We start from the raw sequence: 24,432 nt of genomic DNA on the forward strand, positions 1-24,432 counted from the left end.
CTGCTCTGGGTTACAACTGAACACAGAGGGAGGGTTGGAACACACACACACACACACACACACACACACACACACACACACACACGCACACACACACTTACACAATCACACACATATATATATATCGCCCAGCTGCCTGCTTGTGATGTGGGTTCGGTGAATAGAAGAGGGAGGCATTCCATTAGAGCTATAGACACACACACATACACACACTTCAGGAATACACACAGCAATGAATTCTCATGCACCGACTACACAGCGGTAACATGCCCTCCGATTAAACAACACAAATACCCGCGCACACACATACACACTCACACACACACATAAATACAGAGTTGCCGGACAAAGCCACAGTGGCATTGTGAGATTGGGGTCCCCCTGTGTGACAGAGTGTGAATATAAATAAGGCAAGTCCATTCAAGGCTATGAAAGGGGGTCTGGTGCTGGGACCCTTCAGCCTAGCCAGTCACTGCCTGGAGGGGGATGGGGAGCCCATCTCGCTCTCTGCCTGCCTGTCAGGCTCCCTTGTGGGGCTACGATGAAGCTGCAGGCGCTGGGGAGTCTGGAGGAAGCGACCCCCATCATGACCATATGAGAAAGATTCAAAAAGGACACACATACACTGGGATGTTAGTATGTGCATATCGCAAGAATTTAAAGAAATATGTACATGGACTATGTGTATGTGTGTGTGTGTGTGTGTGTGTCCGGAGTTTCATGCCACAGATCCCTGGAGGAGTGGAGGTGATGGTGGGTGATCAGTAGTGCTGAGTGGTGTCAGCGGGGCGAAGGAAATGCTGGATGTGACATGAGGCCAGGGGGGCTGACGGATGAGTCTAAACACACACTCACACAAATACACAGAGGACCATTTATTAAAAGACTGCCAGGGTACAATAGGGCGGCCAGGAAACCAAAACACTGGACCTGGTGTGTGTGTTTGTGTGTGCGTGTGTGTGTGTGTGTGTGTGTGTGTGTGTGGATGCATGCACAATCATGTGCACATGTGAAGAGAGAGAGAGTCTCACAGCGGTGTTGGTATCTCACCCCTAGAACAAAGATCCCTCTGTAGTGGGGCTGTGAACCCCTACTTCTATGTATGTGTGTGTGTGTGTGTCTGTGTATGAGTGTGTGTGTGAGCGAGTACCTTGCATGGCTCCATTTGTATCTTTACATATTATGACTTTTACAAAATCTTGCCAAATTATAAACTAGATTTAGTGGCTTAAAATTAAGAATTTAAAAAATAATTCCAGTTCATTACAATCTGATTTTTACTTCTCTCTCATTTTTGTAGGTTTGGCCCTCATTCTACTTAAGAGATCTGGGAACTCATCAATGTCACTACAACCAATGTCAGACAGGGCAAGTAAAAGTTTCTAAACAACCTTTAAGCCAGATTACCTAAAGTAAATGTGATGAAACCCAAAAGGTTGGTAATGATTCCTCATTGGAGAGGCGAACTGTATGCTGTTTTATTTTGTAGTTCCTATCAGGAATAATAAAATGGGGATGCAGCAATATCACTGAAAAGAAGTGAGATGGGGCAAGAAACACAAGAAGTTTGATGATCATACAGGTTTTAAACAAATCCAGGTGAGCCACACTTATTTGTAAGAGAGAATATTATCACCCAAACTGTCCTTTGTAAATATCCATCACAGTTTATAGACTGACCTCCTGGTTTAAATTTGATCTATCACACTTGCCGTAGTTGCTCGTGCACACAATTTTTATCTGGAATAAGTAGTGCCTGAATTGTAATAAAAATTGTGCCATGAATCTCACCAAATGTATTGTGTGTATCCTTGAGTGCTGAATGCATTTCCTGCCTCATAAAACATTTGCAGAGCAGATTTTATGAATAAAAACTATGAAACTGGCGGCAGGAATGTGTATCGCATCAGCGTGTGCTACCATGCGTCCATGAGTGTGTGCATGATACAAAAGGAAGCAGCAACCCACTCATAAAAACATTGCTCTGTAGTGCTACTATTGATTAAAAAGCTCTACAGGGTACCTTTAATTTGAGGGTAAAAATTACGATGTGGGTTATATATACGTAACACACCATTTATATACTGAATATTTTGGAGGCGCTAGTAGAAATCTAAACTATCTTCCAGCAGCTTTCATACTGAACACACACACACAGCTTTTTCAAGCAGAAAACAGCCGTATTTTGACCAACACTTATAGTAAATGCACCATGAGTCCCTTCATTCATTAAAAAGTTAACCTGACGCACCAGATGGTTTGTTACACAGAACCATGTGAGAAGACATCCTTGGCAACTGTTTGGAAAAGGGCAGGCACTTTCAAAAAATACTTGGCAGACTGTCTATCACTGTTTATTATGGGCTATCGCATCTCGCCATCGTCACACGACCATGCCCGTAGCTGCCAGTAATTCTAGGACACTTATTGGTCCAAACCACTGGTGGTTCGGCCACAAGCGCATAACTTGAAGCTGAAGATGGATTCTCACATCATCTTGTGATCTCATGAGTCCAGCTGCCTGGCAAGGTAATTAAAAAGTGGCAGTATTAAGAAATAAGTTACAGTTTTCAGCTTGATATAAATCTAGTTTGCCATCTAGACCTGTGAATGCTGGCCTAACTGAAGGGATTGTTAGCAATATTTTGTGAGTCAACATGAGCTCACTTTCTTTTTTACCTCCAAATAAAGTGGTTTAGATGATGTGGCTAAACTGTTGGCTTGTTTACAACCTTTCTCATCATCTGATGACTCATTTCTTGCCTTGTCTGACTTTGCTGTAACTTTGTTACCATGTTCCCAAATCTCAGCAATTACTTTGGTGAGTACAGAGTGCAATGTTATCTTGCGAAACCAAGAAAATAAGACCCAAATTGTAATAATCCTTTAAAATGGTTCATGTGACACTCGGACATATTTTGCCCTTGTGCTTGCAGTGTGTACACGCATTGCAATATGTGCATGTGTATGTGTGTGCACCTGAAATCTTTGATCATTCCTTTCTGTCACACTCCCATTTCATTGGCTTCCCAGGACTCTGCTGCAAGGTTTAATTTCATTGTGGGAATAGGAGACAGAATGGGACGGGGCGCGATCAGACACGTTAATTATAGTCTGACTTGCAGGTCAATTCTCGGGGTCTCCCCAGCGCTCCACGAGAAGAAAAGATAGAAATTTCATTTGAATGATATTCATTATACCTCTGTCTAATACATAATTTAGTCCCAGTTAAGTCCATGAGTAACGGCCACACACACGAGCACACACCCAAACATACCCCTACCAACATGCACGTAGACACACATACACACACCGTCTTCCTTTCCTCCCCCACATTGTCAACCTTTTTAACCAGGTTAGGATGTTACCATGGGAACCAAACAGATAACAGACACAGAGGCCCCCTCTCTCTTTTTCTAAAGCCCCCTTCTCTCTTTGTCTTCTTATCCGTCTTTGTCTCTTAAGTTTGGCTCTGCCGCCATAGTTTCACCCTTTCAAACCAGGAACCTGATCACCTGCCAAGTTGTTTACAATCATCCAAATGTGACGTTTTGGCTGAGAGTGAAAGAGTGACCCTAATCGCAGCATCCTTCTCTGGCGCAATTATCTTCTCACTCTGACATCCATCCCTCCCTCCTTCCCTCTATCTCTCCTCTATCTCACTGTCTCTCCTCCTGCGCTCCTTTTGCGGTCGAACATAATTTGAGTGCAATTAACTTCCCTTAAAAGCCCCGGCTGCTTTAAACACTGTGAATTAGAGGGGAGGCAGACGCAGGGAGACACGTGAAGAGGTGGGGGGAGACTGAAGGGAGGTGAGGACGACGGTGGCAATGAAAGAAAAGAGAAGGGAGAGAGGGAGTGAGTGGAGGCGGAATGAAAGTCAATGTCACCAGCACTGGGGAGGAGAGAGGTGTGTTTGACCTCACTAACAGAGACAGTAAAACACTTCAGCTGGCCCTGTTGCTGGCGGTGAGTTGTCATTGTACTGTACCTTGTAAAAGACTGTGGGGTTCTCCAGCTGCCATACTGCACCTGTTAAAAGTTCAGTTGCTCCAGATTTGCAGAAAGAGAGAATTTATGCTTTCAAAAAATTACCTTAAATGAATCAGCTGGACTGCTTAATTTCAAATTCACAAACTATGGAAGCTTTTAAGGGTAATTCTAGTTTATTACAACTTAGATCTTTTTTTTATAGGATTGGGTATCAGCTCTAGCACATATATTATATTGACATGGCTAATATTATTAGCAGATTTTTATGTGATTCAGCTTATCGCAGATATCTTGTATCACGTATATGCTGGATGAGAAATTGCAGTAGAAATGACAAAGGTATGTCTGAGGTAACTTAGAACTTAGTGTCTCCATTACATTACAGAGAACATGTCAAGTTTATTTTTCAACTGTAAAATTTAGTATATATCTTGCTCCCAATCTTTAATAATTACATTTAAAAAGATCCTTATCAAAAATATTTGTTTATTTTATGTTTTTTATTGAAAACTTAAGATCAACCAATATGTCATTATTGGATTTTTTTACTCTCAAATATCAATATTAGAATTGGCCTGAAAAAAACCAGTAGCAGCCAGGCTCTACAAAAAGTCAGATGATCACAGGTTTTAATGAGCAACCTAAAATTAGCTGAAAATCCTGTTTTTGCTGACCTCCACTGTTTTCATTTTGCTGCAGTGATGTACACGTGTACTCCAGGATGTTTCAGTACACAGTGACATCACTGCTGGGCGTGGCTACAGGTGCAAGAGAGTACACATCTGACTACACACAACCACACCATCATGGTCAGATGTGCAAAAGACTTGAAACTTTAAACCAGGGAGAGCAGCGAACTAGAAGTCGTTAACATCCATCACAATTTGTACCGCTAATTTCCCACTTCAAGACCTAGTGACATTTCAGGGAAAATGCCGGTATGGCTGTGTGGTGAATGAAAGCAGTAACATTGCAGGGACAAACACGTAAAAGGTTACATCCATCTGACAAAAGACGTTTTCACATGGAGTGAGCGAACCAATCACAAGACTCCGGTGATGACGTATGTGAATCCGCAACTTGTTTACAGTTGCCTTGTCGATGCTTTTGCCGGTGATTTGTCTTGCAAACTTGTTGAATATAAAATGCATTACAAGAACATTGGCACTGTTCCTGAAAATAATAAGAGACGTCTTCCGCCACTTACACATATATCAGGCCCTGCCCCATTTTCTTCTTCTGTTGAGTTTTATGGCAGTTGGTATGCAACCACCATCTGCTGGACTGCTGGAAATGTTCCTGAATGTAGCTACATGTGTGAATAGTGAAGTGGTGCCTGAAAGGTTATGCCAGTAATTTACTGGGAACTATGTGTGAAAGGGGCTTTATTGATGTTTAAGAAACTGTACTTACCGAAACTGTGTGCACACAGTTTTCATGTGCAGGGATGGGTGATTTCTGACATTGTAGTTGCCCTCACTTTCAGTTTTACCCCCAAATACAGTGATTTAGTTAAGTAAAACTGTTAGCCTGTTCAAAACTTGTCTGATCATCTAACCACTTGTGTTTCTTATCCTGTCAGGTTGCTTTTTAGCATGGTCGCTGTGTTCCCAGTGTTAGTGGTGAGTACAGTGTTATCGTAAGTAATAGAAATGATTGCCACAATAAAGCAACAAAAATAAGGCTGCAGTGGACATAAACTGGAACTATCCTTTAACGGGACATTTAAAAACGTAGAGAAATATAGAAAAAACAAAACTGTCCCCCAAAGAAAAATTTACTCAATACAGAGAGGTTTTGAAATATAAATGATTTCAAATAAAAAGGGTTTAGTCCTTGCATGCACTGAGCAAATAGGTGCACACACAAACACAGACACACACCAAATGGGAATGAACATCATGGGTCATTTTACTTTCCCCCCTTCAGCCTTTCCTTTTCGTTTGCTCCTTCCTTCCATAATCTGTCTCTCTCTCCCTCCCCCCCACCCCCCCACCCTCCGCTCTCTCAATCTCTCTCTCTCTTTCTCTCTGTGAAGGTCATGCAATTGATTTTCCTCTGTCTATTCATTTTTCAAGACTGGCTTTGAAACGTGGGAAGCAGACAAAAGCCACATTGGCCCCTCCCCTTGGCTCCATCCCTCTCCTCTCCTCCACCCTCCACCTTCCTTCCCTCTCTGCTGCCCCTCGCCCTGTCCAAAAACCCTCGGACAAGAGGGAGTGTGGAGGAATGCAACCCCCCTCCTCTCTCTTTCCTCAGACTCTTCTCCTTCCTCCTTCCTCCCCTTTTTTTCTTTTTATTCCTTCAACATTTGTCCCTTTCCCCTGGTCTCCCCTCCTCTCCATCCTGTCCCCTTTCAGCTGGATCTCTGACCACATTCCACTAACGGAATTAAAGTCATGCATCACACTTAAAACCCTGCCAATGCATTGTGGGTACTAGACTTGTCCAAACTGATGTCCAAATTAGCCTTGCATTTTCAGCCTTGGCCTCGCCAAGACTGTGTGACCTGCTTGTAAAAATCTCCAAACATTTAATAAAATACTCCAGATATTAGAGCCTAATCTGATGGAAGAAATGGTCAAGATAACTCAGACCGTAGTACCCTCTGCAGTTTGCACCTGGTACATGTTGCAATTCACTGTGTTTGTCAAGTGCCTCACAATTTCACATGACCTTCACGTAGCTGCTGCAGGCTTCTATATATTTACAGCTACGGTTCACATTTGTACAAGACACGCTTCTCATTGTGGTGTAAGCACCATACCGCATCTGTCTTTCCACTGCACTTCCAGTTAATGCACAGGACAACACAACTACTGTACCTGCACACCTACTCTTCAAAACAGCGGGTATTTTCTTTCAAGGCCAAGAAAAGCTTGGAACACAGAGGCAAAACAATTCACTATGTGTATAGCACAGTCAAGGCCATGGCTGTGTATAAGTATGCTACTGTATGGATATCACTCAGAGATTCAGATTGTACAGCGGATGGTTGATACGATATCAAAGGATCCCAATGGATTCATCCTTAGGAATATATATATTCTGACACTATGGCTTTACATTATGGCTCACAATGTACGTTTTATACAATATGAGCACACTCAGTGGGACACTTTTGTTTTACAGTGAGCTATTGTTCACTGTATTCTACTACTAACACTATATTCAAAACTCAGTATTTTTAAATACAGAAAATGCGTCCGTAACATCAAAAACTTATAAGTAACAAAAGTAAGTATCTAATGCTTTGCGAAATTCTTATGCCATGAAGTATGTGTTTTTGCAGTTAGTATACAAAAATGTGACTCAAGATCCACCAACTTCCCAGAAATTCTATCACATCTAATGTTCATCATCAGTGGATGAGAAGTGTCTGGTCTGAACACCAGCAACAGACAACATCAGCTGTCTGTGAAAACCAGACCAAAACTGGTCACAGCATCATCTGGGAAGGTGTCAAAGTCATCAGCCAAGAGATCAGAGGAGGTCATGCACATCCAATATCAGAGACCATCTTTAATGTGATAACGGAGCCATCTCTACAACAACTAAGAAAACTTTATCCACTGATGAGGACAGTGAGATGCTGTTGAAAACTTCAGAAAAAGCTAGCTTGATTTTAATTTTTTTTTTTTCTTTCTTGGGCAAAGAAAACAATGTTTTTTTGTTCCTAGCTATTTCTGTCTGGCCACAATCTGTAACTTTGTTTTTGTAGCTTATCCACTGTGATCAAGTGTAATTTTGTAATTTTGTCACTTTTCCAATGTGAACACGCTACATACTCAAAACTGTATGTTCCTCATATTAAAGGGGTATTCCAGTTATTTAATTTTGCTCTTCCATTAATTTGGGGGACTCATAAGAAACTGATTTTGAAAAGAATGGTCAAAATCTATGCAGCAGCAGAGATCTCATGACTTTTTTCCTCTAATATGAGTTAAGCTCTATAAACTCTGGATCCTACATTTCCCATAATGCAATCAATAGTGTCTTTTCATCAGAGAATACCTGTCTATACCTATAAATACCACATCTTCCAAACTCCACACTCCCAGTTTGTAACTCAGGCTTCTTCTTATAGATTTGTGATCTCCAAACCAAACAGAAAACATTATTTACTAACCTTTATGTGTAAAATCAGTTGAGTGGCCCTTTATGGATTTTGAGAAAAGTGCCAAAATGTGGGTATATTGGCACCACTGTCTACACTCAGCCCAACTTATTATACTATTTAAACCATTATGCCTTAGCTGGACTGTGCAGTACACATTGTGGTAGGCAGAGCCACACACAGTCACACACAAACATGCCATTAACACAACTGTTTTTTGCTCACATTTCCTCCAATTAGACAAGAACAGGCACACACTCGCAGAGACACGCAAACACACACCTCTAATTGTACTGTAGCTGCATCGTTTCCCCTCAGTAATAGTAGCAATTAGACAGGCTGTATAATTACACTGTCCTCATTATATAGTTAATTTCTGTAATTACAAATTGCACCAATAGTTTCCTCCCTCTTTGTGTATCATCTATTTCTCTCGCTTTCTCTGGCTCACACACACACACACATGCACACACACACTACACACACAACACACAAATAAATACTATTCATACGGAGCAGAAAATGGATCATAGTCGGTGCTATTACGGTGAAAATTATCACTGAAAAAACTTAAGCATCAACAAAATCATGATTTCTGATTTCTAGTTGAAAATCTCTGAGCTTTTCAGAAAGCCGCTGGTGTCGTCACTGCCGCTCCTTTTCAGGCAACCAGTAGGATCATGTCATGCACCCACACCCTGCTTGCTCTACAGCTGTCAAATTGAGCAGTGACAGTGGGGGCATCACCATTATTAAGCTCATCCATACAAAGTATGAGGGCAAGCATCCTTCGGTCGGTGCTCATGGTGAGAAAACAATAAAAAGTAAAGGGGTGATACAATGGTGGTTAGAGTGGTGATATGTTGTCATAGAAATTGTTGAGATATTGTTGTCATAGAAACAAAACCCACACACAGTATTTTTTGGTCTCACCACACAAGTGCTTCACCCCAGCACTTTTCTGCCAGAGAAAAACTTTCTATGACGCCTATGTCTATAATGCTTTATAAACGCTGTATAATTATAGTTATAAGCACTCATAAATATTCATAATAATTTATAATAATAATCATAACACATTATAAAGTATTTTATAATCAGGTCAAATATCATAATACTTCATAATTGCTTCATAATTTTGCAAGGATCATAATGTATTATAATTCTCATAGTTGTAATACATTATAATCACTGTTATAATGCATTATAATGTGATTATAATTTACTCTAAGTGGTGATTGGGTGCTTTAAGTGAAGTAATGGAATTCCTGAGGCATAGGTAGATATAATACATTACAAGCTGGTTATAAGTCACTATAAGTGGTCATTGTTTTCTTTAGGTAAAGTTAAAAAAATATTAAATCTATGTCAGAATAACACAAAACGTTGTAAAATTAATTTATTTGTTTAACAGGTTGACAGTGAAGTGAGTAAACCAATTTGACACAACTTTTTGATGATGAACAACTGAGTGATGGACATTTATGTTTCACTTATGTAATGTTTCCCCAAAAAAAGAAAGACTCAATCAACTGAAATAATAGATAATAACTGAAACAATTTCTACTTTACTTGTAGCTGTATATAACAGGTCATAACAGACAATAATCTGAGTGCTGGTAAGGTACTCCAATTTGACACAACTAAATGATGGACATTTTCAGCAACTGACTAAAACAAGTAATAAAAAAATCACACATTTTTGGACCACCCTTTAAGTTAGTTCAGTCGAACCTGTTGCTGATCCTTTGCCACAGCATGCTTTGGCTGTCAGTCACAGTCTGTCAATCCACACAGGAATCTGACTGTTTACCAAGGTGAGAAACATGCCATTCAGCTTAACTGTGATCACTGACTGAAAATAGAACATAGGAAAATATAGGCCAGCATACGTTGAATGAACCTGCATGGCCCAATGACTCCAGGCAAACTTTAAATTAACTAAAAAATTGTACTCTTGCCAAAATGTCAAACCAAATTGCAAGTCAACGTTAGCTAACTTTGCCAGCCTGCCCACCTAACGTTAGCTCACTGATTGGACATGATTCAACTGTGGAGATGGGACGTTCACGAAGGAGCCAAATCAGTCGGCTCTTTTAAATGTAATGTGGCTATTAAAAGGGCTGTCAACTCTCATGCATTGACTGTGAGACTCATGCAATTGACTCTTTTTACACACTCTCACACCACATGTCCATTTTCTCACGCAGTGAAAAACAAATTCATAACTGATAACATCGTGGCGCGCAAAGGGGACACTGACAGCGCATGGACAGACAAAACAGAGCAGCATAGTGCAACAGCAGCACCGTGCAGCATTGAGTTATTCAGACCATCAGGGGGAAAGCGAGAAATATACACAAATCTATTATATTGTAATTTAGTCCCATGCATGCTGCTCAGACTAATCTCAGTCAGCAGCTCTTCCAGCAGCAGCACAGCGTCTCTCCCTCTCCTCTCATACCGTAAATAGGAAATAGCCATTCTTCTAATAATCATCCCCTGTCCTGATCCACCCAATTATATACTGTTCTTGGTTTTCATAGCACCCCCAATCTAACTAATCTAGACTAGTGCAGGTGGCTGTTTCTTGACTTAATCCAAGAGGTTAGGTGGTGTAGAAATGCAGGAAATTTGTTTTAAATTACAATTTTTTTTCTGGCAGAGGACCCCCAGAACCCCATAACCAGGCGCCCATGAATGTATGTTTACAGGCTGGTGGTTGAGCACGTGCTCACATACACAAGTAATTACGGTCACTAATAGAGGACTGGGTAATTGTCCTAGGCCAAAATGAATTTTTGTGGTGTTGGGTGTCTCTGTGGGCGGAGTATCAGTGGGCAGATCAGACAGCTGAGGATTGCTTCTGATTGAAGGAGAGATGCGAGTTTAAACATGAGATTTTCAGCGGTTTGTGTTCATTGGCAACACAAATCAACATATTCATCTCTGCTGTATAATTTTCTTATAGGCTGAATTGCATGAATCATCAGCAGAGAAATGATCCATCGCAACCATGTTTCATTTAACTCTGCATACTTGCACAGTGGCCAGGATTTTTAAAATTACTGTGGTCATGAGACAGAATGTATTCTCTTATTGTATGTAAAAAAAAAATTATTTCTTTTTCATCTACAGTGAATTTAGGTGAACCATTTTTAATCTTTCCTTTTGGGTGTGTCTCTTTCGCTCACCTTTGCTGCAGTTGCTGTCTCCCTCCAGCAGAGGGCTCCAGGGCGGGTCCCCCTGGCTGGCAAAGATGCGCATGTGCAGGTAGCTGATGGTCAGCCGGATGACAGAGGCTTTATCCAGCTGGCTGGTGATGGCCCCGGGCAGAGGCAGCATCTTGGCCAGCTCAAAGAACTCGAAATTCTCCTTCCCCCGCCGCGAACGAGCCGCATTGCGAGACTTCTCTTTACGCAGGTTCTGAAGACTGAGAGGTGAACAGGGAGGGTGTATTACAAAAAGACAAAGGGGGAGCAAAGAGGAGAGGAAAGAAAGGGCAGAGAAACAGTATGAATCAGCACTGTGTAAGATGAAACTGGTGAGGGTATCACATAGTAGCCATTTAAGTGACCACCTGTTGATTGATCCATGCTCTGTATAAATGATCCAAGCATCAATCTTGAAAAACTCATTTCATAAATACATATAATGGTAATGGCTCCTGCAATTCAAGTGAAACAATCTCCATTCTGACCCATCACTTGCAGATTGGCCTGGTAATTACAGACAAACTCCCCTCTTCTATCTGGCTGAGCAGAGTCCTAATAATGCCATTTGCTCCAAAATCCATACGTGAACACACAGACATACACACACACAATCTCTCTGCCTATCTCTCACTTTCCCTCCCTCCGTCTCTCTCCCTCTCCCTCTCTCTCTCTCTCTCATCTGGTCCCGGGCTGGTGAGCTGGAGCCGTGATTGAGGGATCAATAGGAGAGGGAGGGGCAGAGTGACAGAGGGGGGCCGGGGCTCAGGTAGCCTGTCTTTCTGATTGGGTATTGACTCTCCTCAATGGGGCCTGAGTGGTGGAATTATGTTGTCACAGCCACTTCACAATTTGTGTCGGTGCTGCGGAAGAATAAAGTGTGTGTGTGTGTGTGTGTGTGTGTGTGTGTGTGAATCTGTGTGTGTGTGTGTGTGTGTGTGGGATTGAAGCAGCATTTCACCCTCGTGTCTGTGTTGTTGATTCTCATCCTAAGATAGACCACCAGTATTGTGTGTGTGTGTGTGTTTGTGTGAGAAAGCGAGAGAGAGAGAGAGAAAAGAACAAAGAAAAAGCATGCACATAGGGTGTGTACATATGTTTACATCTTAATCAGCTGACACAGCTGTTGTATTTCTCCTTGCTATTCTCTAATAAGTGTAAACAGTGTGTTTTTCTGTGTGTGTGTGAGTGTGTGTGTGCTGTGGACTCATGCTGCCAGCCTCTGTAACATCTCATTATTATACTGCCTCGACCCCAGCCACCAAGAACAATCAATACACACACATTGATTCTGCTTAGTTTTTATATCCGCCTGTAAATGACTGCCCATTAATAATTCCAGCCAAATTTACTTAATCTCCCACTAAGGGGAGGGGGGTTCACGGGTCTGACAGGATTGGCAGGTGAGCAACAATACAGGTTATGCGTGGCACCAAGGAGAACAGGCTTATGTCTTCTGGATTGTGTTTCATTGATAGGAAATTCTTCTTCAGGCTGTCAGTGTGTACAAGGGTGTTAATGTATGGATTTCACCTTGCTCAGATTAATTCATTGGCATGCACGCAGGCTTATACAGTATCAGCCACTTTGTGTGTGTGTGTGTGTGTGTGTGTGTGTGTGCTTCGTGTCTCACCAGGGCAGGGTGGGAGGCTTGGCCAGCAGTCCTTGCAAGAAATCCCACTCCACGCTCACACACTTCCCCTCACTGACAAACGGCATGGTTGCCATCCTTCTCCCAATCACGTGCCGACGCCTCTGTTAACGAAGGCTCTGATTGGCTGAGGACGTGACAGACTCAGACCTGGAGATCCATAAGAGAGGGTACAAGAGAGAGAAAGAGGAAAAGAGAGCCAGTGAATTAAGAAAGGTGTCCTTGTAATGCACATAAAATATTCTCATTCACCAATACATGTAATAGCTATAAAAAGTCGTGAACGTTTTAGGGAGCCTTTCATTTTTTTAATGAATAAACGTGTTTCCATCACATTTATTTTTCAACAAAGTATACTTTTTACCCTAAGCCGGGAGTGACCGTGAAGAGGTTTTTTTTCCAATAAAAGATACATTATGACATTTTATCTCCATTTGCAGTTTCCATTCAGCCTTTTTAATTTGATAGAGTATTTGCATTAAAATGCTTGGATGAAAACTCATCTTATGATTTTTTACTTCATCTATCTGAAAAATTGCATTTCTGAAAAAGCTTGTCGAAGTTGGAGGACCTAATTCTGTGGCGAGAGAGTGTGGGGGAGAAAGAAAAAGAAAGAAAGAAAGAAAGAATGAAAGAAAGAAAGAAAGAAAGAGAGAAAGAGAGAAGGAGGAAAGACATAAGCTTAAGAGAGAGCAATTAGGTACTGTATGTACCTCCCCACATAAAGGTCAGAGGCTGTTCCCAAGGTAATAGACATGAGACAAAACACTGAGCCTCCTTTGAAGTCACAATTAAACTGAAAATCACAGATCTCCAAATGTCTGCCCTCTTCCCTGAGAGAATAATCAGACTTGGCTGTGACTGGAGTTTGAAGCAAACATCTCCAAAGAAGAGACACGCAGTCCGCTGCCTATTCTCCCACATCTATTGCTGCCCTCTGCCAGTCTACCAACACTGTACCTCCTGTGGTGGAAGTTGCCAATATTCTTCCTCATCCTCAAACAGATCTCCGCTCCTCACCCATCTCCCTCCCCTCTGTGCTGTGTTGACATTTAAAGGGCTAGTGTGGCCCCAAGCACCGTGGTGTCATGCCCTTGGGCCTGAGATGCCCTCTCTCTCTCACTGTCTTTCCACTTCTCGCTCTCTAACTCTCTCTTTCTTTGGCCTGGCTGGGTCAGCACAATCAAGTCAGAAGAGCTTTGCCGGGGCAGTACAAAATGGATTATGTCTCAAGTTTGAGCATGGCTATGCTGACCTTGGCTAAGAGGGGTCAGCAGAAGCTGGGCAGGTTTGGCAGATATCATTTCACAAATCTGAGTTAAAACAGCCCAACATAAAATGTATGCATGAAAAACTCCTAGACCAATTTCAAAGGCAGCAGAGTCAATGCAGGATTTGACACTGAGAGGATTTATTGTATTGGAGAGATTGGGTTATTCGCGCACCTTTAGTAGTTTTATTCTGTATTTAGGCAGCGATAGTAAAGCAAAAATGTATGCTTTTTATCACTAGCATGCTCCTAGGTCAGCAATTGAAAGATTGGCCTCAGTGGAAACTTAAGAAGTGGGTATATTATGAAAATGTAGGCTACCTCCCGATATCTCCTTCAACCATAATGGCCACTAAAAAAGATGCTAGCAGCCCTGTGAGGCTTAGACACAATATTGCTTTGAGCTAAATGCTAATGTCAGAATGCTAACAGGCTCACAATGACAATGCTAACAAGCTGATGTTTAGCAGGTATAATGTTTACCATGTTCATCATCTTTGTTTAGCATGTTAGGATGTTAACATTTGCTAATGAGCTGGGAATATCATCAGTTTTTACAAGTATCCGGGCATAAACAAACCTCACACAAACTGATGATGGAGCTAGATGAAAAGTCGGGATCACCAAAGTTAGCAGACTTCATCCTTTGGGGACCATGAATGTCTGTACAAAGTTTCATGGAACTCCATCAAATAAGTTGAGATATTTCCGTCTTGAGCAAAGTGGTGGACTGACTGACCACCAGTCATTGTCATTCCTAAACCACGCTGCTAGCATGGTTAAAAAGTGGCTGCACTACATGAAAATGTAACCTGCAGCTCTTTACCATGAAGTTATATGGGATTCAGAAATGTTACTCTAAAGTTGACTGCCATATCTGTGTATTTAAGTCGGTAGGAGACTCATAGAGTTGGTAATTTATTAAATCTAGTTAATATTCCAGATGTAGACTTAACTTCTTCTCAGGACATTTAAATTGGCAGAATATACTGTAATCATTTGACTATAGGAAGCCTATATCTTCTTCCTTCAAGCTTCCAGTCTGCAACATTGACAGTCCTCGTTTCAGAGAGTCTGGTGAAGGGAAGACAGGGTCGAGCAGAGGGCAGTGCACCTCTGTCTAACAACTTCACCTTTGTCACCTTCTCTATCTCACCTGGATAAATGCCCTACATGCCAAATTACTGTAGGCTGCGTACAGTAGGACGGGGAGATCAAAAGGAGACACAGACAGGAAACAATTTACTCTCAAATTTTCACTGCCTCACAAACACACACACACATACACACTCTTTATCCATCCCTTACCTATATGTTTATCTCTTCATTGACCCTATCTGTGCTTATCTAATCTTTCCCTCCATCTTTCTGTCTCGAACAATCTCTCCATCTCTCTCTACTCCCTCTATCTGGGCAGACACAGGGGCGTAATGGACAAGGGCCTCCACAGTAATTATTCAATCAGCCTCATAACCTTGTCGCAGGTTGGGCGGCCCATTAATGCACTCACCCAAATGGACCCTGCCACTTTGACTGCTAATGCTCCAGCTAGCTAGCAGCACAACAGACTGAATGTCAGACGTGTCATCTCAGACACTCAGCGTGGAACAATCCGCTCAATAGAAGTGAGTCGGCTTATTCCGTAATGGCACAGTAGGAAATATATGGAAAAGGAAAGTGTGACTTCAGAGAGCACTCAGAGTAAAAATATACTGAGCCCACAGCTGTAGAGATCAACCTGTATCAAGTGTGACCGCAGGTGTTCACAATGTGTTGCTGCAGTGCTAAATATTCATAAGTGTGGTGTATGTGTGTGTATATGTGTAAGTGTGTGTTTGAGACCCCTACCCTATAGAGCCATGCTCTCTTGGCACGGTCTCAACAGCAACAGAGAGGAGGGCACTGCGGCGAGCGCTCACAGCCGCTGTTTGCCGTGCGTTTTCTCTGGCTGCTCACTTGGCTCCTGCTCTGTTTATTTTCAGTGGGGACGTTTAATTAGGGCCTCCAGCTGTCAGAGGTTCGTTAGCGTGCCCCTCCTCTCCCCGAGCCGCCCCTCCCCGTAGGGAGTCAGAGGCATCAGGCAAATGAACACATTTAAGTCAAACAGCACGCAGACAGACAATAGCCCCACTGCCATGCCACCAGCTCCCCTAGGTAGAGACATGGTTGTTTTATGCCTCATCTCCCCAACCCCTGGGGCCCAATACAGAGCCTGGCCAAGACTGTCAATGTGGCGGCAGAGGAGCTCTCATAGCCCACTGGACACGATATGGATGCTGCTATCATGCAAAGGTAAAGAGCTGGACCAAGACTTGTATAGGTTTATAACAAAAAGAATAATAGAATAGCACCAGATCTGAGGATTTTTATTATTTTTGACATCCTCTGAAGAATTAGAAGGATCTATGAGCTTGAGCTTTCCTTTTCACTAAAAAAATACAGTGAATGAGGCCGTTGTCTTGCTTAAAAGCTGACATTTGGTGGTCTAGTGGTTAAGACATGTACCAAATACTCTGATCCAAATGTCCCCCATTCATTTCTGGTCGGGGACCTTTGTTATGTTCTCTCTCCCCTTGTTTTCTGTCACCTCTCAATTGACCACTGTCGAATAAAGGCAGAAAATCCTAAGAGTAAGTTGACATTTTGCAAATAAAAGGTTTTCCCCTGAACACAAAAATATGTGTAGCACTCACTCTGGTCATTATGCAGTGCTTGCTCAAATAAATGTTTACTGAGAACAGTTTTTTAGACAGCTCTTCTCTCTTTCTCCAACCCCCACTTAACTTTAATTCAACTTAAGGTAAAACTGGTGCGCACATACAACAGCGATGTAAGATATTCTTGTGAATAATATTTTATCAAATAGAGAACATTCAATATCATGGAAGATGTAGAAAACATGGTTGGAAATAACATGAACAGAATATTTGATGTAGCTAGTTTTCTATCTTGCCTTTCATGTTGTTGAGTAGTTGTAAATGAGTGTCTGGAGCGTCTGGGGAGATGAAGTTTGGTATTCTGGTTGGAGGGCTGAAAACTACTTATCATGCATTACGGCCCTGGTTGGACCTCAGGATTTGGAAGTCAAAAGACTTTTTAATGTACAATTTTTCAGCCTCTGATCAATCGACAGCTGCTGGACATGAAGATCTCTCCCCCTCTCTCTCTCAGTATTCCATATTCCGACTTGCTCGGCATTCTGCTTCCGTATCGGAGCGCCGGGTGCGGTTGACCTTGACGACTCTGGATCATTCCCAACCCAAGGTTCTCTCCAACTCTCAAGGGCCCTGGCGTCCCCCTCCTCCTCTCTCCCTCCTCCATCCCCTTCGCCTCTCCCATCTTCCTCACCCCCCCCCCCTCTCCTCTAACCCCCTCTTTGCTCCTCCCTGGCCCCTGCCTGGGTCATTAATTATCTAATGGAATCAATATGGCGTTAGATTGGACCAGTGTGACCCCGCCCGCCCCCAGGTATCTCTGCGGTGATCAGGAGGAAGAGGAGGGTTCAAGAAAGGTGTAAAGGAATGATGATAACAGCCATACAACCGTACAGTCACAGTGTGGACCGTCCCTAAACTGGAAGAATACAGAATAAAGAGATCAGCGATAAATAAATGATTAGAGAGGGGGAGTGTGAGGGGGGGCTGGAGAGGAGATGGGGGATGGAGGGAGCATAAGTAGAGGGAGATAGAGGCAAATCAGGCAGTAAGAAAGAGAGACGGGGGGGGAGAGAAATGATGGACGGATGAAGACATAGATGAAAAAAAGGAGAGAGAAAGAGATTTGCTAATGTTCACCCTTGGTAATCAATATCTTTCTCCTCCTCCTCCTCTTTTATTACAGAGGGCTTTGGTGAGCCGTGCTTTGATGTCCACTCCTCACGGGCATGGAGCTACAGAGAATCCAATCCATGCCTGTCATAATTACCGTCTACCTCAGCCTGTATATATATACACAAAAGAAATGCTCCACTTCACCTGCACGGTATTAAATATCAAGTTGAAATGATCAGCGCACAGGACCTATAATATACATGCTGTATTTACCTGAAAAATTAACTATTCTCTCAAGTGACTTTTCTCAAATAAACTGGATGTCAATCTGCGCTCAGTATTGAAAGTGATGAAAAACATTTAAGCTGCACCACAAGTTTAATAACTTGAAGAAGGATGCAGACTTTATTCCATAAGCTGCAACAACGTGCCTACTTCAGAGCTTTACGGACTAACATGGTAACATCTTATTTATCGCTGCCGGAGAAGCCGGATATACAAACTCGTCCAAACAGAGTAGACAAGTGCATTCACTAAAAATAAAATTTATATGCTTTTATAAAATCTGTCAAGCCAATATCAGAAGTAATACAAAACTCTCTGTGGTTAGTTTCTCCTGCTACTAAAACTACACTCGGCATGAGGACACACAGGATAAACGGGAGAAGTTACAGCATGATACTGGGTAAATTTCAACTTCAAAATGATGAGCTAAACATTAAAACGGTTCACCAGTGAAATTAAATTAATAAATTCAAAAATAATTGGGTAAAAAAAAAAAGTCAAAAAAGTCCCTGACACTTTCAATATCTGTGCTGGAAAGAGGTGCAATCTATTCTGGAGTCAAATACCTCAACCCCAGTATCGAGGGACTTACAAGAGAATCAAAAAAGACAACAACAGAATCAGGCAATCACTAATAATATTATATAATATTCATATAGAGTATTTTTGATTTTCAAATATTCCCCAAAATTGTAAAAAGTTATCAGTGAACAAACAGTAAAGGTAGAAGGGAGACGGAACTTCTCCCTCTGAATGTGGAAGAGTCAGCTAAGTGGATGCAGCTCTCTATAAGGCTGAAGATGGTAAATCCACTCCCGCAGGCAGGGACCACATCAGCACTGACCTCCAAATAACCACAGGCCAAAGCACAGCACACAGGGTCACTCACTCTCTCCGACACACACACACACACACACACATACAGGACATAAAAGCACTCTCTCATTCTGAACACAAGCACAGAGAAGTCTACATGCTAATACAGTCACATCAATTAGCATGATGGACATGTCAAAGTTCAGAACAGTGTCAAACTCTTGATAAGAATTGCACAAGTTGTGTAGGTGTCTTGTAGCACTCTGGGGAAACCAGGATACCCACTGGTCTCATACTATATTCCCACTCACTGCTTGAAGCACAACGCTGTGTTTGAATATTTCCAGATATACTGTAGCGTTCATTTATGTAACTTCTGCGTCATGGAATAATTTAGATACTGAGAGAGGAAATATGAAGAAGAACAAAGAGTGACAGTGGGGAAGAGCATCACCTGAGCTGAGATCAAGTTTAGAAGGTGAAAGGATGCCTATACATCGTACATACTTTGTGTGCACGTCACTAAGTAGATGCATGTGTGTGTATGAGTGTGTATGCACAGGCTGGTGGATCCCTTCAGGCCGGTGTGTGAATGACAGCGGGGGTTATGTAAGGAGCCACAGCGGGGCCGAAGTGGACAGTCCGACCGGAGATCAGGTCAGCAGAGTGTGACACTAAACACATCTCCCTGACACAGCGCTGACACCCTCTGTCACAGACTCACACACTGTCTGTCAACGCTCCTCACACACACACATACACACACGCACAGCGAGAGCAAGAAGTGTGTGAGCGGCTGTCTGTCAACACACCAGACACTGACCACCTTAGTGTGTGTATGTGTGTGTGTGTGTGTGTAAGAGAGCAACAGAGAGAGACAAAAATATCAAGAGAGAAAGAGAGAGAGTGAGCTTAGGTATCTGTCTACTTGCAAACTTGTCAATGAGTCATGAAAAAAAAATGTTTCTGCTTCTGTCTACCAAGCAAGAAAATTTACTAAATTAAGCAATATGATGAAGTCATTGTACTTTTCCTTTTTTGTCATGGTTGCTCCCTGTTGTATCCCTGAATTCATGACTTCTATTAGTTAATTTTGCAAAAAGTAGTGGCAAAAAAACTAGACCTCACAACATCATCAGAAATACACCCAAGCGCTGATTTTTGATGGGCAGAAAAATATACTGTGATGCTCATCAACAGTACATAGATTGTAGAACAGATCCAACTACCGTTCATTAAATTTCCTTCAGTTTCGTTCAGTCTGCAGTCGTTGAACGGGACACTTCGTTGCCAACATTTTCACTTTCATAAAGCAATGCAAGTCATGGTCTGTCACACAGTTGCCTGCTGGCATGAACCGCAGCTCCTTAAATCCCAGCCAAAGAAGAAGCCTTCGTCTGGGTCTAATAAAAAAGGCCTAAAGGTAGGTCACGACCAAAGCGTCCTGCACATGCGAGAACTGAAACGGATGGAGAGGCTTAGTGGCTCAGTGGGCCGGGGCACAAACTGTACCATGCACAAATGCGATGACACGGGTCTGTTTCATGTCAGTATCGCTATTCAATCTTTACTGAAGCTCTCACTGCCTACACTAAAGTCAAATTTTTAAAATTTTGGAACTAAAAAAAAACTGCAAAAAACTCCTTTTTACTAACAGTAACATTTTGACACCTCATCCTGACACGCCTGAAAGAGTTATTCCATACTGCAGGTAGTTATTTGGTGTGAATTTATCTGAAGCACCTGCCATCTCAGCAGGTGTGTGTGCAAATGATCCTGTTGGCGACGTACAAAACGCAGCACAATTTAAAGCAAACAAACAACACAGGTTTGTAGCAACATTCAGGAAGAGCATGTGAAACACGCACAAACACTTAACACATACATCTATATATAGAAAGATGTATATGTGAACACGCTCACTTGCGCATTCTCACACACTTTTCCCCTTTGTGAAAAACTATTCTGACTGATTTTTACTTCAAGTGACAAGCCTCCAAATACACTAACAACAAATTATGAAAAAAAACCCTGAAAACCTAAAATTACTATGTGATGGTTTGATGTTATTTACTTTACAGCAGCAGTGAACACTCTGCGTTTGTCACAGTCATTCTGCCAATTTGGACCACCTGCTGCAAACACCCTGAAGGCACCGAATGTTACTGAGCCAGTAAACTGTGACCAATTCTGCCTCTGCAGGTGGAGACGGACACGCAGCCGCTCACTCTCTGCTTCAATATCTCAAACTCCTGCACACACACACACACACACACATGCACATACAATTTATCTGAAAGTGGTGGGCCGCTGTGATTGAGGTCATTTAGCACAGAGCATAAATACACATAATTATTTGGCTTATCTGGAGAGCAAAGATTGGGATATTTGCACTGAAATTGTTAATCAAAAATTTAATGGATGAGATTCACTCAAAAGTTTGTGTAAAAAAGCAATAAGCCACATGTGGATGAATTGTGTTTTCAAGGGCGAGCTAACATTATCGGACTAATTATCGGATCACATGAAACATTCATAAATCTGTGCTTTTGTGCAAAATAATGTATTTTCTTTAATCAAACATGTAACACTTTGTCACACAGTAAAAAGAGAGCACAGTAAGTAGAGGAGAGTTCAATTTTAAAATAAAACTCACATTATTTTATTCTCACTTAATTGTTTATTTACTTTAAGAAAAATAAATAACTTTCCACTAATTGCTGTTGTACCAATTTAGTCAGATAAAAGTAATAACTCTAACATTTCTCTTCTGTCCTAAATGAGACATAGCAAAAAGTTATCACAGCTTCATACATGCTGTTTTTTATCTCAGAGAAAGAAAAAAACAATGTCAGGTTTAGATTTAAGAAACTACAATAAAACACAAGATTTAATCTGTATCAAGATTTTTTTTCAAAGACATGGCAACAGATTAACAGACTTAAATTTATCCAACAGCCCAAATCGGATAAAAGGCAACAACTTTATGAGCGTGTGTGTCCGATGAAAAGATTCAGACTAAGAAAGTGAGAAAGTGTGTGTACATGCAAGCATGCATGTGTGTGCATGCGTGCTGTGTTTGTGTGTGTGTGTTGAGCATAAGTTGTTAGATCCATTATCTACTCACCTGAAGGGCATTTCCAGCGTTCAGTCTGCTGCTGTTGATCTGATCCACTTTGTCTCTCTCCTCCTCTTCCTCCTCCTCTTCTTCTCCTCTCCGGTGCCCCTGCTCTGCCCTGGCGGTGCCCCCCCCCCACCCCACCACCACCACCACCACCACCACCACCACCACCTCGATCTTAAACACAGCAAACAAACACTGTGTGTGTGAGCCAAGGGGGCTGGGACAGGGGCAGCGTCAATCCCCTCACTTTCACAAAAGCCGTGGCCGTGCAGCCGGACACATCGTGGACTCCCGTTGCAAGTGTGTGTATGTGTGTGTGTGTCTATGTGTGTGTGTGTGTGTGTGTGTGAAAGAGAGAGAGCGAGAAAGAGAGAGAGAGTGTGTGTTTGTGTGTGTGTCAGTGGAGCTAGCTGATGTAGCTCTCCTTGGCTCTCAGACTCACTTCACTAACACTCTGCTCCGCTGCTTCTTGGAGATGGACTCAGATTAGGACACAGCCAGTGTGAGAATCTCTTTCTCGCTCCCTCTCTCTCTCTCTCTCTCTCTCTAGCTCTCTCTCCAGCCGGCATGCTCCCTCCCACCCTTCCTCTCTCCCGCTCACTCATTCACTCTCCTCGCTGAGCTTCTTTCTTTTCATTTCCTCTTGGGAAAGCCATGCACACCAGTTGTCTCTGCCTTCAGCTGCTCCCTCTCTTTCTCTCTCTCGCTCTCTCTCTCTCTCTCTCAGTCACTAGTAAATATAAAAGGCATGCTTGTACAGCCCCTCGCCTCAGTCTCTCTCTGGCTCTCCCTCCCTAACTCGCTGTGTCTCATGCTTTCGTTTACCCCCACCTCTATGTGCCCCCCCCCCACTTTCTTTCTCACTGTCAAAGCTGCCTTTCAAATGCTGATTAGCAGCCGGAGTAAAAGAGAGAGAGAGAGAGAGAGAGAGAGAGAGAGAGCGAGAGAGAGAGAGAGGGAGAACGGCTGAAACAAGTGGGAGATTCCATCACATCCAAATGTATTGTAAACTGTGACTCCCGTCCCGTACAAACACACATTGCTACACACACAAACTTGTTTTTGTCACTTATGAGGACATTGCTTTGACTTATATTAATTCCTGGAGACTTATCCAAACCTAACCACAACCAAAAAACTACCCCTAAAATGTTATAGCATACCTTGAGAATTTTTGTCCAACAAGTCCTCTAAACTTAATGACAAAGCATGACATTTGTCAGTGTCTTCCAAAACATCCCATCTGGGCGTTTTCTGATGCACCTCTACCAGTAGTCAGATATTGTTTGTCAATGCCTGCCCAAAACCTTTACAAAAATGACTGAAAAAATTAGTGAAATATTTTTATGATCCGACACCACTATTGGTAAGGTTTGGTTATATTTAGGCACAGCATCTACTTGGTAAAGGTTAGAAAAAGATTGTGGTCAAAGTTAAAAGAGACCAATGTTCTGTCATGTCAGTCACACAACTTGTTCACCAGGTCGTCTATAATCTATAATATTGCCACACTTCTTCTGCTTTTGCTTCTGATACATTTAAGACATCCTTCCCATGGCCACAAGAGGTCCTTGTCAGGTAAATTTGAACATAGGTCATTTTATGCATTTTAACAAAGGAAGACTGCAGTCATTCTTCTTATGAGGACTGCCCACTTTCTTCCCTAAATGGGAGGTGAGTCCCTATAAATGTGACTGTGTAAATATGAGTAATACAAGTGCAGATATACAAACAACCCCATATCACACATACTGTACAAGTGAGCAGCTGCAAGACAAGCAGCCAGGACAGGAGGGGAACCTGAACACACACTGGCAGACAGACACACTCTACCTTGTAGCCGTTCACACAACAACACTGTAGCAGTGGTCGGTGGAGGAAGTAAAAGTAGCAATAAAACTGTGTAAAAATACTCCATTACAAATAATAGTTCTACATTCAAAATCATATTTAAAAGTACATAGGTTTAATCAGCAAAATACACTTAAAATATTAGAAGTACTCATGCAGCCTCTGTGAGTGTGTATTATTTTACATTATATTACTGGATTATTATTACTAATGCATTACCATGTAAGCAGCATTTCTATAACAATACATCACATTTAAAAGCTGATATGCTTTGTATCTAAAATCTTAATCTGCAAAGTAATTATAACTTAAAAAAATACGTTCAGTGGAGTAAAAACTACAA

General features: G+C 42.0%; 1 protein-coding gene across 2 annotated transcripts in view; it reads right to left on the reverse strand.

The window, feature by feature from the left end:
* npas1 (neuronal PAS domain protein 1) overlaps positions 1–24,432 on the reverse strand; it is a 63,871-nt gene that overhangs the window by 16,415 nt on the left and 23,024 nt on the right. The window contains exons 1-3 of one of the 2 annotated variants that reach the window (XM_067594783.1): positions 22,242–22,343; positions 12,956–13,123; positions 11,305–11,543 (exon numbers count right to left, since the gene is read on the reverse strand). In XM_067594783.1, coding sequence (XP_067450884.1) covers positions 11,305–11,543; positions 12,956–13,050 — 334 coding nt within the window. In that variant the 5' untranslated portion in view covers positions 13,051–13,123; positions 22,242–22,343. Of the gene's footprint in view, positions 1–11,304; positions 11,544–12,955; positions 13,124–22,241; positions 22,344–24,432 lie in introns of those variants that run through there. The other variant, XM_067594782.1, reaches the window with a different exon arrangement.

This window comes from Thunnus thynnus, chromosome 7, assembly GCF_963924715.1.
Source record: "Thunnus thynnus chromosome 7, fThuThy2.1, whole genome shotgun sequence".
In the NCBI taxonomy this organism is placed as follows: Eukaryota; Metazoa; Chordata; class Actinopteri; order Scombriformes; family Scombridae; genus Thunnus; species Thunnus thynnus.